General features: G+C 36.0%; 1 protein-coding gene across 1 annotated transcript in view; it reads right to left on the bottom strand.

Annotated features, from left to right (window-relative positions):
• Positions 1-18424, bottom strand: part of HPGDS (hematopoietic prostaglandin D synthase) — a 31932-nt gene continuing 13508 nt past the window's right edge. Inside the window, exons 3-6 of the mRNA XM_079154774.1 lie at positions 14891-14983; positions 11303-11412; positions 5077-5175; positions 1-1682 (exon numbers count right to left, since the gene is read on the bottom strand). Of these exons, the coding sequence (XP_079010900.1) occupies positions 1518-1682; positions 5077-5175; positions 11303-11412; positions 14891-14983 (467 nt within the window). The 3' untranslated portion in view covers positions 1-1517. The remainder of the gene's footprint in view (positions 1683-5076; positions 5176-11302; positions 11413-14890; positions 14984-18424) is intronic.

Raw genomic sequence — 18424 nt, 5'->3', positions numbered from 1 at the left:
TTACAGGCTAACCGTCAGATCAGTGGCTGACAAGGAAGTTCATGGGCTAACGATCTAGGTGTGTGTGTGGGGGCGGGGGGGGCAGAATAATGGCAGGGGTAGTAAATGACTGCAGCCTTGTTAACCCATTGAATCTTTTTTCATGGCTTGATGGCTCCTTTTTAGCACTGCCTATTGTGTGTCTGTACCAGTTTGTCCATTCACTTGCTGAAGTACATCTTTGTATCTTTCAAGTTTTCACAATGGAGAATAAAGCTGTTGTAAAATACCTATGGTCAGATTTTCATGTGAACATGTTTTCAGCTCATTTGGGTAGATACCAAGGAGTGAGGTTGCTGGATTACATGTTAAATGTATGTTTCATTTTGTAAGAAAGTGGTTCAAAGGTGGCTGTACCATTTTGCATTCTCAGTGAATCAGAGTTCCTATTGGGCCATGTCCCCATCAGCATTTGGTATGGTCTTTGTTTCGGTTTTTGCCACTCTAATAGGTGTGTGGTGGCATCTTAATTTGCAGTTCCCTAATGACATCATACTGGGCACCTCATGATGCGTTTATTACCATCTGTATGTATATTGTTGCTGATCTGTTCTGGTCTTATGCTACTGTTTTAATAAGGTTATTCATTAATGTTAAGTTTTACAGAGTTCTTTGTAGTTTTCAATATTTTCTTTATCAGATAAATGTTTTGCAAGTATTTTCCTCCAACCTGTCTTGTCTTTGAATTCTCTTTATCTCTTAATGTGAAGTTTTTTTTGATATTGACATGTACATATTTTTGTCACAACCACTTTCCTTATTCTTGCCTATAAGTTCACCTTCACTGAATTCCTCTAACCACCTTTCCAGAGCCTCTTAAACCACAACAGTGTTAAATCCTCAGAGTCAGCTCTTCTTATGTTACTCCATTTATGTTTAATTTAAATTTAAGTACAGCATATCATTTGTTTTTCCTTTGCTGCACTTCGTTGATGAGTCTCTTTCTGATTATCCATTTTTGTAAGATGTCAAGTGGATTTATCACTAAGAAATAGGCAGACAATAGAACTATACTATGCCTTGCTGTCTGTGTGTGAATAACAGTTGTGCAGTAGCCAGTAACTAACATGATTGATTATTATGTGCATCTGTTATTAATGTAGTGATTTGTGGATTGAAGATCTACCTACAAAGTTTTTATACTGTGCAATTACTTATAGTATGCTGGGGTAACAAATCCAGACCATTATTTGAGAAACTAATGTTCTTTAAAGCATTCATGCATGTTGGAACCAGTGCAAAGCAAAGTCTACATGTATTGTAAACTATTTTTTCTCAATTTAAAATGTTGTTAAGCTATTCTAAAAAAAAAGATACTGGTAACTAAATACTTTTTCAAGAAGAATATGTCATGAAAGATGAAAGTCCTGGCAGAGGTCGGGAGGGGAGTCTGTGGATTATCTGGTGGACAGATACACCTGTCTTATCTGATGGAAAGATGTCAGTGAACATCAAAACCTCAGCATGGCAACTATCAGCTAGAGTTTGGTTTGGGGCCTCCTTTGTATCCAGTCTGCAATGGCAGGAATGTCTTGGACTTTCTTCCGTAATGTCAGTAGCCTGGGATGGGTGTCCAACAGGTCAGGTTTGAAGACCAAAAGTGTGGTACTGCAAATATCCCAGTAGAAATCTGCCCAAGTTACCTAGTTAAAGGAAACAAAACTATTTTCTTTGAACATAAAGGCATAACTTTAACAGCATTCCAAAATTTCTTTATCTAAAAGAATTTTTTTAGTCCAAAACAACTTCTTGTTATTACAAAAGATGAATGTGTGTATAATAGAAACTTGAAAAATGATATAACACCATATTCCTAACACCCAAAAATGTCTTTTATAGGATCCCTTCCAGGTGTATGCATTTCATCTCGTTATGCCCTTTCACTCTCCTAATTCAGAATAGTACCCCTTCTTTCATGGCATCAAATTACTGAAGATTCTACATTTACCCTGCAGATGTCCTGTGTTCAGGATAGGTATAACTATTTCATTTTGTTTCTCTTTTTCCTTTATATTTTGAAGCATAAAGAAACAAAGTAGAAGTTATCCCTAGTGGGTCTGTAGTTTCAAGGGAAATATTTTTGGCTAAAATACATTATATTTTGTCACATCAGGAGAAATATAGTCAGGTGTCTATTAGTGGAATGCTAAAATTGACACTGGATTGGGGGTGATAAATACCCTGGTCCTACTCATGTACAGTTTGGGTGTTTTTCCTTTGTGACTAGAAATTAATCTATATGTTACTTTGGTTCTGAATGAAAATTAAAGTTTCAATGTGGATTATTTGTGTGTGTGTATGTGATTTCTGTCGTTTCATGAACTTAATAAACAGCTGTCAACCAAGAGACACTATTGGTTAAAGGATTTCAAGCTCAGCCAAGAAATATTTATTGAGCACCTAATGCCCAGGTCTAAGTACTGAGGATTAATTGGAGAACAAGATGTGACATAAGCCCTTCTCTAGTGCAGCTTTTGTTTTAGAAGACAAGTGTGCACATTAGTACAGGTGATAAGAAAGTGAAGTGATTCTTGCTGGGCATGATGGCGCACACACGTAATCCCCAAAGCTCAGGAGGCTGAGGTAGGAGGATTTCACGTTCAGAGCTAACTTAGTGAGGCTGTAAGCATCCTAGTGAGAACCTGTCTCAAACTTCAAAAAATTAGTTTTTGAAAAAGGAGGTGGGGATGTGGCTCAGGTTGAGAGTCTTTGGGTCCAATTCCTGGCAAAGTAACTGGTGTGGTCAGAGGAGCCCTCTAGAGGTCATTCAAATTAAGACTTGAATGATAAGGGATCTGGACTGACCCAGTGTTCCAAGCACAGGGAACAGGGAGTATAAAGGTTTTTAGGGGAAACGTGACTTGTGTCTGTAGAACAGACACAAATGTGTTTGGGGCACCGTAAATAAGGAAGAGAGTGCTCAGAGAAGGGATCAAGAGACGGTTTACAAAGGAATTTTAATAATTTAATAAATGTAAGTCTTTAGAAATATTCAATGAATATAATCGGGAGAGGACCATTTCAGGAAGAGCCAGAAGGGGAGTCAATGGGAAGAAATGAAGGGCTCCGTGATACAGCCAAAAGCTGAGAATGAAGGTGTGGCAAGATTACTTAACAATTCACCCCAAAGGACAAAACAGGCAGACTGACCAGTGTCACCAGTGCCACAAGAAAGCAATCTGTGTCTTGTCTCCTAGAATGCAATCTTGTTTAAGGCAGAGACATCTGCCTACTATAGCATCTGCCCCAGAGTTTGGTTCGATGTTTGGGCAAGATTGCCTCTAAGTGGTGGTGTGTTCTATTATTGGTAGGCTCAGAGTGTCGACTGTCACTTTTTTGTGATATCAGCAGTTATTAATGGTCACTACCAAGGCCCATTAGTTTTTCAGGAGTTGGTCAGTAGTAATAGTTTATTTCAATTGTTTCTTTTTATTAACTGGAATATTATAGTGAAGAGAAACTTTGTCCAAATGATTTTTGTTACCTTGAGGCATAATTTGCATAGGAAAGGGGGAATAAATGCTTTGTTTCAAACTCCCAGTTTTTGTTTTTAACAGTTTCAGAAAAATAATGTGGCTCCATATCACCTTCTGAAGGTAAGCAATGAAACTTTGTTTTGGGGTTGTGTGGGGGGGGCAGGGGGGTCTATTATTGTTAATGTTATTGAAGCTTGTATTTCCCATTTTTGGCCAGTGGGCAGTCTTCAGGTTGAATCCTGAAACTTTTCGATCCAACTCCAGTTATCTTTGATATTTTACTTCTAGCATAATAAGGCATTTCCCGCTCAGTTTTTGTTTCCTGTCCCAAGTCGAGGACAAGACATTTCTCCAAGAAGCCCTTGTTCCGTTCAGTTAAGAAACTAGAATCTGGATATGAAGGCGCACTTATGACTGGGGTTTGTCATATTTGAAAAAAATGTTTTTCTTTATCCTAAGATAAAGAACATCATGAGTTTATACTGTTATCTCTAGTTCAAATTCAGCAACGGGATGTTTACTTAAACTCCCTGATTTTACATCTCTACCTCCTTTTCTCTCACACTGAAGATCCTGGTTCTCGGTAGCATCAACATAATTTTTTATTTCTATACCCAAAATTTAGACATCATAATATCAGAAAAACAATACCAATAGTGCCCAGTTCCACCAAAAGTTTACTGAAAATGGCATATGATTTTTATTTTTTGTTCTGAGAGAATGTGTCTTGATGTATAATCAAATTACTATGTTTTACAAATGATGGCATATCTCCACTAATAGACTACAATATATCTTTTCTGTGTGTTCTATGCCTCTATTTGATACAAGTAGATTCATTTGTTCACTTGGGTTTTAACTTTTAGGATAGCTTTTTAAAATTGTTGTCATGTGAGTATATTAAATATTTCATGATTTCAAAGTCAAATATATTATGAAAAGTTTCATTAATTTTTTTTCTTGCAGTGCTAGGGATCAAATCCAGTGCTTTGTACCTGCTAGGCAAGTGCTCTATCACTAGCCAGATGTCCAGCTTTTGTCTCTGTTGTATATCCTATTCCTCCCTTTTTTTTTTTTTTTTTTTTTGGCAGGGGGCAGGGTTTACTGGGGATTGAACCCAGAGACACTTAACCACTGAGCCACATCCCCAGTCCTTTTTATTTTGTAATTTAAGACAGGGTCTTGCTAATTTCCTTAGGACCTCGCTAAGTTGCTGTGGCTGTCTTTGAATTGGGATACTTCTGCCTCAACCTTCAGAGCTGCTGGAATTACAGGCATGTGCCCTTTCTTTTAAGTAATATTGCTTTCAATGAGGTTTTGGGTTTTTCTTTTAATTAAATACATTTGCTTATATTGTTAAAGATGTAAAACATACTTTCTTTTAAGTAATATTGCTTTCAATGAGGTTTTGGGTTTTTCTTTTAATTAAATACATTTGCTTATATTGTTAAAGATGTAAAACATACTTTCTTTTAAGTAATATTGCTTTCAATGAGGTTTTGGGTTTTTCTTTTAATTAAATACATTTGCTTATATTGTTAAAGATGTAAAATATACTTACAGAGTTACCAATAAGCCACTCTTTGTCCCCTAGGTATGTGTCCAAATTTTGTAGAAGATGAGGTGCATCATATGTGAGCAGCTTATTAAACATCTGGTCCTACAAGAGGGGAAATATCAGTTTATGAATAATAGGAAAAATAAATAACATGATTTAAAAAGGAAATAGTATTCTCATCTTTTTTCTCCAACATGAGTTCAGAAAAGAATAGAGGTAACTATGTGTTTTGTTTCATTTTTTCACATTTATGATATTGTGGAGATTCAGGTCTGACTCTATGTAGATCCTAGTCATTTCTTTATTACTCAGGATTTTAAAAAAAAAAATATTTGTCACCAGTTCTTAGAGTTTTTTGTGTACAATGACTACATATTGCACTCAAAAAATCTTTTTGTGACTTTTGCCTTAATTTTTTGTTAATGGAAATGATTCTATTATGTTTTTATATTTGAAAATCTGCCTTTTTCTTAAAGTTAAATAATATAAGTGAAGAAAAGAAATGCATGTTTTTTGTGAGGTTAGACTCCTCCAAGTTGGGCAGTTCTGTTTCACCATTGCACCTGATAGATAAAAGCCCGCAATGCATCATTATGCTCTTGGGCCCTAATGGATTCTCTGTGTTTGGCCTGTCCTTGTGCCTTAGTATAAGATTTGTCTGCCTTGAATATCATCTACAAAACACATCATCAGGGGGCTGGGGTTGTGGCTCAGTGGTAGAGAACTTGCCTAGCATGTGTGAGGCATTAGGTTTGATTCTCAGCACCACATATAAATTAATGACTAAAATAAAGACCTATCAACATCTAAAAAACATTTTTTTTAAAAAACACATCATTTAGGTACCCTCTTTTGATTTATTTTATAAACTAATATTATAAACCAAATAATATCCTTGGAAATGAAAATATATATAAAACATTTACATATAAAACAGATGTATTTTTTTTTTTACAAATTGTCCTTATGGTTTTACTTGAGTCTCTTGAAGACCAAATAATTTATTCATGATTTTGTTCTTGATAAAAACTGTTCTTTATGTCTTTACTTCTGGCTGGTTTGAGTTTTGAATATGAAATATAAGCCAAACACAAAAAGTTAAATATATATACATAAAATTTGTTAATATTCATAAATAATAAAATCCAATCTTTATTAAGATAAGTCAAATAGAGGATAACTGCCTCACCAATTTGCTAATTTACTTCCTGTTATGATGTAGCTAGATTAATATACCTTATTATAATGCATATATTTATATAGTTTGCAAATGCATCATCATATATTTATATCCAGTTGCCAGATTGATGATTTACAAACTGAAGGTTGGAAAGCTTGTCATTTTTTTCCTATATTTTTATTGATTCATTATAATTATACATAATAGTGGAATTAATTGTTACATAATCACATATACATAATATAACAATATAATTTGGTCAATATATTTCCCTAATATTGTTCATAGTTAAAAAAAAAAAAAAAAAAAAAAAAAACACACAACACAAGAGTTAGTCCATCTGCTGCCTGAACAGAATTTGTGAGGTGAGAGACAATGGGCCCAAAACCATGTGTCACTTCCCACAGCTCAGCTCAGCTCAGCATCTGTGGGAAAAGTAATGGCCAACTTGGCTCTTCTAGAAGAGCTAGAAACAAGAGGGAGTTGAATGGAGCAGAATGTGGCTGCTGGACAGCTTTCTAAAAACTGCTGTGTACACACCTGGGAGATTCTATTCTAAAGTGCATTTCACAGCTTCGGGCACACCAATGCTGCATATATACGGAGCCAAATGGAAATGTTATAATATCTGCATTAGTGACTTCCCCTTAACCTAAGTACTCTTTACAAGTTTGGTAAATTATCTCTGTCTCATAAAATGTAAATTAATAAATAATATAATCATTATTAAGATTCATTTTATGGGACATTTTATGGGATATATCAAAATATATAAAGAAATTTAAAAAGATTATATGTCATTTTTCCAAGATGTATTTTTAAATGTTCCTGATAAATCCTATAGAGTCACTCCTTTATAAAATATTTTTTTAGTTGTAGATGGACACAATATCTGTATTTTATTTATTTTTATGTGGTGCTAAGGATCGAGCCCAGTGCCTCACACATGCTAGGCAAGTGTTCTACCACTGAGCCACAAACTCAGCCCTACAGCCACTTTTATACACTTGGTAGACTCAGAAATTTCCTGCCTCCTCTTCTAGAAAGTTGTGAGGCAGGAGGTTCTCATCCTGTGAAGTTATTGTTAGGTATTCTAACAAATGACTTTTAGGGGATGTTGGGAAGCTTTGTAGGTTTTCCCAAAGCATTGTTTTTAAACCCACATTACCAAGATCGCTTAGTGTTGGAAGTGCACCATCACAATTCTCTCAGTCCTGCTCATCCTCCATCCCCACCCTGCTCTTCAGTCAAGGAAACTCAAATATAGGCACACTGAATAGTCAAAGTAACACTCGTGATAAATTCAAGGATTTTCATCACAACCAGTGTCCAGAGACACATTTTGTCTTTAAATTTTCTAAATCAGAAATGGAACTTTTACAAATACTGAAACATGATTATTGTATAGTTAGTGGATTTTTTTAAAAGTACACATAGTAACAATATTTTCACTGTCCATCTTAACAGCATCAATATTGTTTTTGAAAATTTTTACCTGACCAGCAGGTGGCAGCAATGAACCCACTATGGAAAGATGAGGATGAAGTGCAGAACTATACTTTTCAATGTGTGTTTGTCAGGCCCTGCTTGTTAACTGTATAGCCTATGGCTACTGGCAATGATTCTGCATCATGCCCTCCTTTCATAGGATTTACTCATGAATTTAGATTCCTGACAGACTGCCCATCAGTGGGATCTTTAGTACATGGAACCAAAAGCTTTAGACACTTACTTTCTGAATTGACAAGTATGTATATCTTTGTATCTGCACTTATGAGGCCATGTAAAATATAGAGTTCAGGTCTGACAAATACAAGGACAATGCTGTGTTAATTATAATCGCTGATATTTATTGACTACTTTCTATCTGACCATATATACATATGCTACCATTTAATATTACCAACATACTTAAAGGGGGAGTCTATTTTATGCCCACTTTACCGACAAAAAGTTTGGTCTGTTAATAGGAAGTTAAGTGTCAGCTTGTAAGAATAAAATTAGAATTTAAGTCTGGCAGCCTGACTACAGAGCACAAATGTATTTGTCTAAAAGTCCCCAAAGTCTTTATATTTCATCCTCAAAGCTGAGTTTTTATTCAAACTTTGTTATGGCTACACATGTGTGTGTAGACCCTATAAGCCTCACATTTATATCAAGGAACCAGTAAATGTAAATACTTTTATGTCCAAATATCTCTATTGAAATCAGAAAGTCTCAATTAAATAAATGGTATTTAGAATAAATGTGCTTAAGTAAACTGACAAGGCTGCCATTTGTGGTTCTGGGCTGTGGCTTTTGGATGTAGGACTTAACTTTGGTTAGTATCTGATAAATATAGTGCTGGGATGGCTCTTTATTGAGTGTTTAATGCCTACAATGTAAAAGGCACTGCAGTGGGGTTGGGGGTGTATCAGCTGAGCAAGACTGACATGACTCCTGCCACCCTGACACCTCCTATAGGAGTAATCAAGAGACAAACAAGTGAATATTTTAAAAAAGATATTTTGATGAGTTTCCTAAAGGAAACCACAAAAGGGCCATAAATACAGGATAAGAGAACTCCAAACAAAAATGATGAATTCAACACACACACACACACACACACACACACACACACACACACATTATTTTGTTTTCATTTCTAATACATAGTGATGCATAGTTTTTAAAAGATGGAACCTAAATGGAGGTGAAAAAAGGAGAAGACAAAAGTAAACAATGTGAATGTAGAGATGAGTGAATGGCACCTGCAGAGGAAAAGCAGAGAACCAACCCTACACCTCATGCACAGCCCTCAAGTAGCTCAGGAATGGGTAGATGTGTCTAGGTTGGGGAGGGGAAATGAAGCCTGGTGGAAAGCTTCCAAAGAAGTTTTAGCATGAGATTTTTTCTATCATTTCATGCTGCTAGACAGGGGTCCATTTTCATCCTTTGCAGAAGACTGGAGATGGTAAATAAATGGTTTCTGGGACCAAGGATGTCACATAAAATAGCAAAAAGATAATATTTAATGAATGCATGCACACTGAACGCTAAATTCTAATGTTCCCAGCCCTCTCTTACTACTTTTCTCCAGAACATGGCACTAGGCCTTTATCTCTGGGCAAGTTTTCTTGGCCTCGTGATACTCGAAATCAACAAAGTCCATCCACATGCTTAGAGCTTTGAGCAGGCTGTTAAAATTCCTTACTCTTTATCATGGATTACGGAGGATGGTCTGACTTTTAAGGAAGGACAGCAACTAAAACAGTGAGATAAAAAGCAACTTTGCACAAACATACACTGGGTAGGGAGATAATGTTACAGCCATTAAATAAATATATTTTTAAAAGAAAAAATAACAAAGGAACTTGTTAAATTTAAAAATACAATATCAGAAATTTAGAACCCAAGGGAAGATTGATGGATAAAGTTGAATTCTTCAAAAAAAAAAGATGGGAGATAAAGAAAGATCCACCATCTGAATAAGAGGAATTCTAGTATAATGGGACAAAGAAAATAAAGGGGGAGGAAATCATCAGTGAAAGAATTAAAGGAAATTTCCTTGAATTTCTGAGGCATGAGCCCCAGATAAAACTGACCCAACAAGGAAACAGCACAATGTATTAAAACATTGTCATGCCAAAGACTCATCGTTGTGTAATTTTAGAAATCTAAGGGTAAATGTTCTACAATCTTTTAGAGTGGGAAAAATATAGGTCGCATAACATTTTCCAAATAGTAGTGAAAAATTACTTTCAACACAGAATTCTATATCCAACCAACCAATGAAACACATAGAAGGATTAAATTAAAACATTTGCAGACAAAGAAGGTCCCCAATTTTTATTTACTTTGACCGGTAAGCTATATGGATGATTGTTCCACACACACACACACACAAAAGGGACAGAAAGCAGGAGAACAGGAGGATGAACTCAGGAATGAACATTCAGGATGATAATTAAGATTCCAGGATGACAACTGTGCCCAAGTGTCTAGGGCAACCAAACCAGATTGAAGCATGGTGATTCACAAGACAGGCATGTCATCAAACCTCAGTTTAGCTTTTGAAATACTAGAGGATGTGCCCCAAATCAACAATGAAGTATACAAAGAAAGAGGACAATATCCAGGAAACAGGACTCAAACTTAGTGAATGATATCAACGGATGGCAGTGAAGGGAAGCCCAAAGATGACAGCTATGCAGAGACCTGGAGAAGACCACAAAGGAGAGAGGAGGTCTCCAGGTCAGACAATCCCAAGAAAACATTAAAAACAGCAGGTGGTCTGATATCATTGACCTTGTAGAAAATCCAGTTAGAAGACATTGGATAATGAGGGAAGATTCAGTAATGACAATAATTGTAAGAAGAATTAAGCAAAACAGAAAAGGCAATTATTAATTTTGAAGAGGAAAAGTGAGAAATGAAATATTATTGAAGTACACTACAATGCACAGTTCTGGGTATTATTTGCATAGGCATACTAATGTAAACATGACCATTAAGCACACTATTAGGAGCTCAGAGAAAGGTAAACGAGATGACTGTTAGATAAATTCTGCTATCATAAGAAATCCATAGAAATCATCTAAAATGGTGAGTCAGTGTCATATTCACACATGCTACAGAAATATGGTGATGTGCAATCCTAAGGAAAAAGCCGAAAAGATTAAAAAGAGGTTGAATAAGGGCAGGGGTTGATGTAAAGGGTAGGACAGAGAATTTCTGTACTCCGTTTTAAAACTTTTAATATAATTTGATATTTTAAAACTAGACCTTTATATGACTTAGATTAATTCCAGAGGCTTAGCAGGCTGAGGCAGGAGGATTGTGAGTTCAAAGCCAGCTTCACAACTTAGCGAGACCCTGTTTCTAAATAAAATATATTATAAAAAAGGGCTGGAGATGTAGCTCAGTGGTTAAGTGCTCCTGGGCTCAATCCCTGATACAAAATAAGAAAAGAAACAACAACAACAACAACAAAAAAAAACTTTAAAGCACCTAAGAAAATTTCTAGAAAGTGGTATATAATTAATAGTAATAGTGAACTAATCACATTACTTTTACATCTTGGTTTTTCTCTGCCCAAGGAAAATGTGACATGAAATCATCCAATGTGTCTGCAACAGCATCAACTTGACATTGTTCCATCTCTGTTTTTCCAGCCAAATCTATGGAATAGAGAAAGACCATGTTATACCTGTGAATATGTCCAATTTACCACATTAAATAGGCAATATACTCATGTGGTTGAAAATTCGAAGCAATATGAAATAGTATCCAGTGAAGGCCAGCTTCCATCCACTCATTTTGATCTTCGCCTACTTATTGGTTACCACTTGTAATAGTATTATTCTTCCATCATATTTTGCATGTGGGGGGCTGGTTACTGGGGATTGAACCCAGGAGTGCTTTGCCACTGAGCCACATCCCCAGCCCTTTTAATTTTTTGAGACAGGGTCTCGCTAAATTGATTAGGGCCTTGCTAAGTTGCTGAGGCTGACCTCAAACTTGTGATCCTCCTGACTCAACCTCCTGAGCCACTAGAATTACAGGTATGATCCATTGTGTATTTATAAAAAATACAAATAAGAATATATTTTCTACTACCTATGCCCCCTCATCTACCATATACCAGAGATCCTCCCTTTCAAGTACCTAAGTGGTATCCTTATTCTTTTTCAGTTGCGTGTGTGATTTTTTTTTTAGGTAGATGTGTCACTATTTATTTAACTAGTCTCAACTGATGTTTATTTTCAGTCTTTTGTAATATTAATAATATTACAACAAATTACCTGTACACACATTATAATTTATTTTGTAAGAATTATTATTTTCAGGCAAGTTTTAAAAACTTTCAGGCAAGTTTTTTTTTGTTTTGTTTTTCGGTACCGGGGATTGAACTCAAGGGCACTCGATCACTGAGCACATCTCCAGCACTATTTCATATTTTACTTGGGGACAGGGTTTCACTGAGTTGCTTAGTACCTTGCTTTTGCCAAGGCCAGCTTTGAACTCTTGATCCTCCTGCCTTAGTCTCCTGAGATGCTGGGGTTACAGGCATGTACCACCGCACCCAGTACAGGCAAGTTTTGATAGAAGTATTTGTTTTCTATCTAGAGAGTAACAGTTTAAAATAATAGAAAATATAGAAAGGGCTGGGGACATGGCTCAGTGGTTAAGTGCCCCTGGGTTTAATCCCTGGAACCAAAAATAAAACAAAATAATATAAAATTTTTTCCATCCTGCCATTTATTAATAGTTCTTTTGCTAACAAACCATGGTCTTTTAAAATATTTTCTCAATGTGGTCAATTTAAAATGTTTCAGCATGGAAACATTCTAAAAGAGATTGCTTTTGAACAAATATATAAATTTACTAAAAGTCAAGGAACTATATACTGACAACTGGTGAATCATGTGTAAATTATTCCTCAATGAAGGTGTTAAAAAGTGAAAGAAAGTGCTTTAGTCATTTGAAGTTCCTCTGTAAACTGTGTGTGTTGTGCGTGTGTGTGTGTGTGTGTGTGTGTGTGTGTGAGAGAGAGAGAGAGAGAGAGAGAGAGAGAGAGAGATTGATTCAAGGATGGATTCTCCTTCTGACCAAAATCCTATCATAGGATCTCCTCACTCTTTTTCATCCCTACTTTGACTTTTATATTACAGGCTTCAGCTATGATTTTATGCAGACGATTCCCATTCAACACTTTTATTCCTAACCTGCAGGCCCATATCCAGCCTCCCTTTGACTGTGTCTCTCACTATTCTCTCGACTACTGAACTTCTTTTCAACAAATCCCAAGATGGAGTTATCACAACCTGCCTCAGACCAGGTCTTCCTTTTCCATTCAGCAAATAACAGGAGGGCTCCATCTGTGAGTCAGCCTTAACTGGCGCTAAAACATTGAATCAAAGAGAGAAATCATTTGCCTACATGGCACATTTGGTGGATTAGAAAAGACAGACCTGAAAGGGTTTGAAGGTTAAGGAGAGACTTTTAAAATGAAGGCGCAGGAGAAGTAGTAGCAGTAGTACCTGGTGCACTGTGAATGACAAACCAAGTCCTTATGCTTCCTCTCCTAGCATCAACATTTGTTTTCTAGTACCTTCGACGATCCCACATTGGCGCATTTTCTCATATTTTTCTTGTTTCCTCTTCTTTTCTAATGCCATCTGGACTACTTCAATGACTTCCTAATGTGTTTTCCAGCAGACATGGCAATCCAGTGTGAAGTATAATCGGAATAACCTTCCCAAACTCATAGCTCTTGTTATTCTGCTTTTCCAGATAAAAACCTACCACTGTTCCGTGAATTCCGTACTCTGGATTTTCCTAACCAGATTTGATGTATTTTCCTAAGCGTTTTCCTTTCTACTCCTCAACCCTGCAAATTTAAAGTTCATTTCTTTTTCTTGTGTCTTTTTCCTTCTGCTTACAATAGTCTAGCTCTGTGAGATTCTCAAAGTGAGGACCATGAACCTGCTGTGTCAGCATCATCTGGGAAATTGTTAAGAATGAAAATTCTTAGTTTCCCCCTCAGGCCTACTGAAGCAAAGTCTCCAGTGTCAAGACTGAGCAAAGTGTGTTTTAAGGAACCGCCTGGTTATCCTGATGCACATAAAATTTGAAAAACACTACCCAAGTCCAAACCTTCCTTTTGATATTCTAAGCATCCTTTCAGACACAACTCAATGTCATTTTCATTTCAAAGCCTAACTTCCATAGTCAGAAATAATTTCCATCTCCTCCAAAAACATTTCGTCATTTGAATCATGTTAATATAAGACCAATTTTTGTATTTTTAACATATATAACTTTATTCTAAAAATGGGATTCTAGTAGTTATAGCCCATTTTACTTACAAGCTAACCATGCTTGGCCCAGTGATGGGACAGTGGTGGTGGGGTGAGAGAGTTGGGGGCAGAGAGTGGAGATTCCGGAGATTGATTAGAAAGAAAGGGGCTTTAAAAGAGGCCAAAATTAGATTTTTAGTAAAAATGAATGAGAAGATAGAAGAGGAGAGGGGAAAAGAAAATGGAACATAAGATGGAAAAGGGGGATAAAGCAAAACCAAGAAGTCACAGTTTCTGTTATTTCTCATCAATGCCATAGGTACAGGCACTAACAAAACAAAACAAAACAAAAAACACCAGAAGTCAACCTTCCCACTTAAAACCGCCTCAGATGGCCCTAGGTGGATGCAAGAAGACTTCCTTTCTTTCTTTCTTTCTTTTTTTTAAAGCATTATTAGGATAAAGAACATCATGAATACCTGATTTTAATAGTCCAAGAAGTTTTAACCTTCCTGTGTCATATGTATTTCTGGTCAAATTTAATTTTCTCTGGTAATTTATAAATACTTAATGCTAGCAAAAGTTTGGGTTAAAATATACTTGTCCAATTTTTCAGCTAAATTCAAAAAAGGACTTGGTCGGGGCAAGGAGTTGAGAAACGGGGCAATATCAGATTGTCTAGCTGTCTAGGAACTCACAGAAAGTTAAACTAAGATAGATGGTACATTGATACTCCTCTAGCATTTAATCCCATACTTATTATAGTGTTCAAAAATAATTACTTAATATATATTAAATAAATGTCATTTTTTTTCTCCCAATTATTCAAAAGCCTTAAGTACAATAAACATATTACCTGTGTTTTTGGTCAAGTATCTTGCTATTGCCAGGCTCTGGTGAAGGGTAAAACCATCGACTTCCAAAATGGGAATTTTGCCAAAGGGAAGAGCTTAAAACAAAATAAACAGATAATTGACTTTATAATAGAACCAAGAGTTATGGTACTTCTGTTTTTTCTGATAACTGTGGAAATAAAATATGATTTTAAAGTCATAGAATTCTTAAATATTTATTCCTAAAAGGGTTATTTGACATCCAGTGGAATCCCTACATTTTGGAAGTGAAAAAGAAGCAGTTACAGGGCTGGGGCTGAGCTCAGGGGCAGAGCGCTTGCCTAGCACGTATGAGGTACTCAGTTCGATCCTTAGCACCACAAAAAAATGAACAAATAAAAGTCATGCTTTCCATCTACAAGTACAAAAAATATATTTTTAAAAAAGCAGTTAAAAACCTGGTTATAAAGTTAATTACAGAACTGGTTCTAGGTTTTCAGTGTTGCTATATCCTACATCAAATATGTTCTCTTAGAATTACTACTTTTTTTAAAGGTAAACTTCATTAATTTTTTAAAAATATTCTTAGTTGTAGATGGACATGATTTTTTTTTTTTTTTTTCAGTACTGGGGATCGAACTCAGGGCCTTGTGCTTGCGAGGCAAGCACTCTACCAGCTGAGCTATCTCGCCAGCCCTTTTTTTTTTTTTTTTTTTATTTTAATGTGGTGCTGAGAATTGACCCCAGTGCCTCACATGTGCTAGGCAAGTGCTCTACCACTGAGCCACAACCCAGCCCTAGCTTCATTAGTTTTGTGGCCTCAAAAATAGATCATTTTGGGCTGGGGAAATGGCTCACGTCAGTAGAGTTCTTGCCTTGCAAGCCCAAGGCCCTGGGTTCAATCCCCAGCACAGAAAAAAAAAAAAAAAAAAAAAAAAATCATGTTAATTATTATTTAAAAACACAGTTTGAATATTATAGTTTAACTTGCAGATGAGTTATGATGAAATTAACCAGGGGTTGTAGCTCAGTGGTAGCGCACTTGCCTAGCATTGTGAGGCACTGGGTTCAATCCCTAGCACCACATAAAAATAAATAAATAAAACAAAGGTATTGTGTCCATCTACAACTAAAAAAATAAAAATTAAAAAAAATTGGCCAAAGACTTATTTTGATGAGGGACTATGTGACGTATATAATAAGGCTGCAAGCATTTTTGTCCAAATATAGGATAGACTCATAACAGATGCACTATTCATACTTTGTAAAACTTATTTTTTTTTAAATGGTGATTGAACCTAGAGGTGCTTAGCCATTGAACCACATCTCCAGCCCTTTTTATTTTTTATTTTGAGACAAGGTCTTGTCAAGTTGCTTAGGGCCTTGCTAAGTTGCTGAGGCTGGCCTTGAACTTGTGATTCTCCTGCCTCAGCCTCCCAAGTTGCTGGGATTATAGGCATGCACCACTGCACCTGGCCCTATTTTGTTTTCTTATATAAACCTATTTTGTCACAAAGTAGTAATCATTTATTGATGAAAAATTATAAATTGAAAAAATAACTCTACTGGTTATGATCATTTTAATGTTTTAATTGATTTTCCATATATTAAAAATCATGATATACAATATTTTGTTAACTTTTTTCTATTTGATAGTATTTTAAAAAAACTTCTAATTATGGCATTTGCAGGCAAATGGATGAAATTGGAGAATATCATGCTAAGTGAGATAAGCCAATCTCAAAAAACCAAAGGACGAATATTCTTGCTGATAAGCGGATGATGACACATAATGGGGGATGGGAGGGGTTAGCATTAGGGTTAGGGTTAGGGTTAAGGAGGGGGGCAAGAAAGGAGGAGGAAAGGACTGTATAGAGGGAAAAGAGGGGTGGGAGGGGTGGGGGGAAGGGAAAAATAACAATGAATCAAACAACATTACTCTATGTAAATTTATGATTACACAAATGGTATGCCTTGACTCCATGTACAAACAGAGAAGCAACATGTATCCCATTTGTTTACAATAAAAAAACTTCTAAATTAATGAAATACCTCATTTTAATGATCATGTAATACTTTACCATGTGCATGACCATAATTCTACCAACTAGTGCCTTAAATTTGGACATATAAATATTTTGGAAATAGGGAAAAGAATAAAATGTTACTCAGAATCTCATGATGCTAACAAAAATACTGGAATCAGCTTTACATCTTGTGTTCAATTCTTTCATCTGCATACTAAGTACAGAATGAAGGACAGTTCATATCAGGAATAAAAACATCTTTGATTACCTAGCTAGTAAGGGTGCCAAGTACTATTCTAGGTACCTGAGATATTGCTGTTAGCAAAACAAAGTCCCAAATAAAGTTGACATGTATTGAGACACTTTATTTACACAGTACATACACAAGAGGAAGTTAGCCTGCTTAACTTGGGGAGTTTCCTTGGTACCAGGCATATAAATACCGAACATGCCCATGAGATCTTCTACTACTTAAAACTCTAGGAAGAAGGTACTAATGTGATTGGGGCTGTAGCTCAGTGAGAGTGCTTGCCTACCATGTGTGAGGCACTGAGTTCTACAACTTAAAAAAAAAAAAAAAAAAAAAAAATGTTTTTTAAGTTTTTTGTTTTGTTTTTAAAGAAGGTACTAGCTATCATTCACTTTTAAAAATGCAAAAATGTTAGCAGAGTTTATGTAAATTGTCCAGCTCATACCTGAGGGAAGTGGGATTCAAAGAGCTCAGCTGGAACCCTTGCTCAGTTGTTTTGATAATTCTAAGAGCCATATTTTGAGTGAGATATTAAAAATCACAGCAAGCTCAGAGGATAGTATCCAAATTAGAGAAGGGTACAAAGACCATCTTTTATGAGGATTGGCTGAGGAACCTTGACTTGCTTGGCCTGGAGAAGCAAAACTAAAATATAATGTCCATCTTCAAGTATGGCAAAACTACCAAATGGAAGAAAAAATTGACTTATTCTGACTAGCTCTAAAATGCAAAACCAGAAACAAAAAGTAATATAGAAAAAGAGATTTTAACTCATATGAGGAATAAGTTTGTTAGCATCAGGCTATTGACAACCCGAAGCATTTGAGCCAACCCTGGAATAACTGCCAACAGATGAAACATTGTCTGCATTTAACAAGCAGAAATATAAGACAAATACAAGGTCTTTCAATGGTTCCAGAATAATTCCAAGGTTGATGGAGGTGTCACTTAACAGAAACACCTGTCAAAAAACTTTAAGGAAGTCAGTGACACTGAATATCCCTGGTGGGATATGGATGTCAAAATAGCTACCAAATAACTTGATAAAATGTCTTAGAATTAAAGTTTAGACTTGTAATAGAGGTTGTGGGGGTTAACCTTGGTTGCCAATTAGATTGCATGGAGAGATCCAGAAAATTGGTAAAGCACTTCTGGGTGTATCTGTGAGGGTTTTCCCAGAGACAGTTGGCACGTGTGCCAGTCAACCGATGGGGAAGAACGGCCCTGAATGTGGGCAGCACAGTAGAAGAAACGGGGCAAGCTCATGTGCGGGGAAAGCT

The sequence above is a fragment of the Sciurus vulgaris genome (assembly GCF_902686455.1).
Source record: "Sciurus vulgaris genome assembly, chromosome: 9".
Taxonomy (NCBI): Eukaryota; Metazoa; Chordata; class Mammalia; order Rodentia; family Sciuridae; genus Sciurus; species Sciurus vulgaris.
The sequence above is the reverse complement of the archived record's forward strand: the minus strand, read 5'-3'. Positions and strand labels throughout refer to the sequence as shown.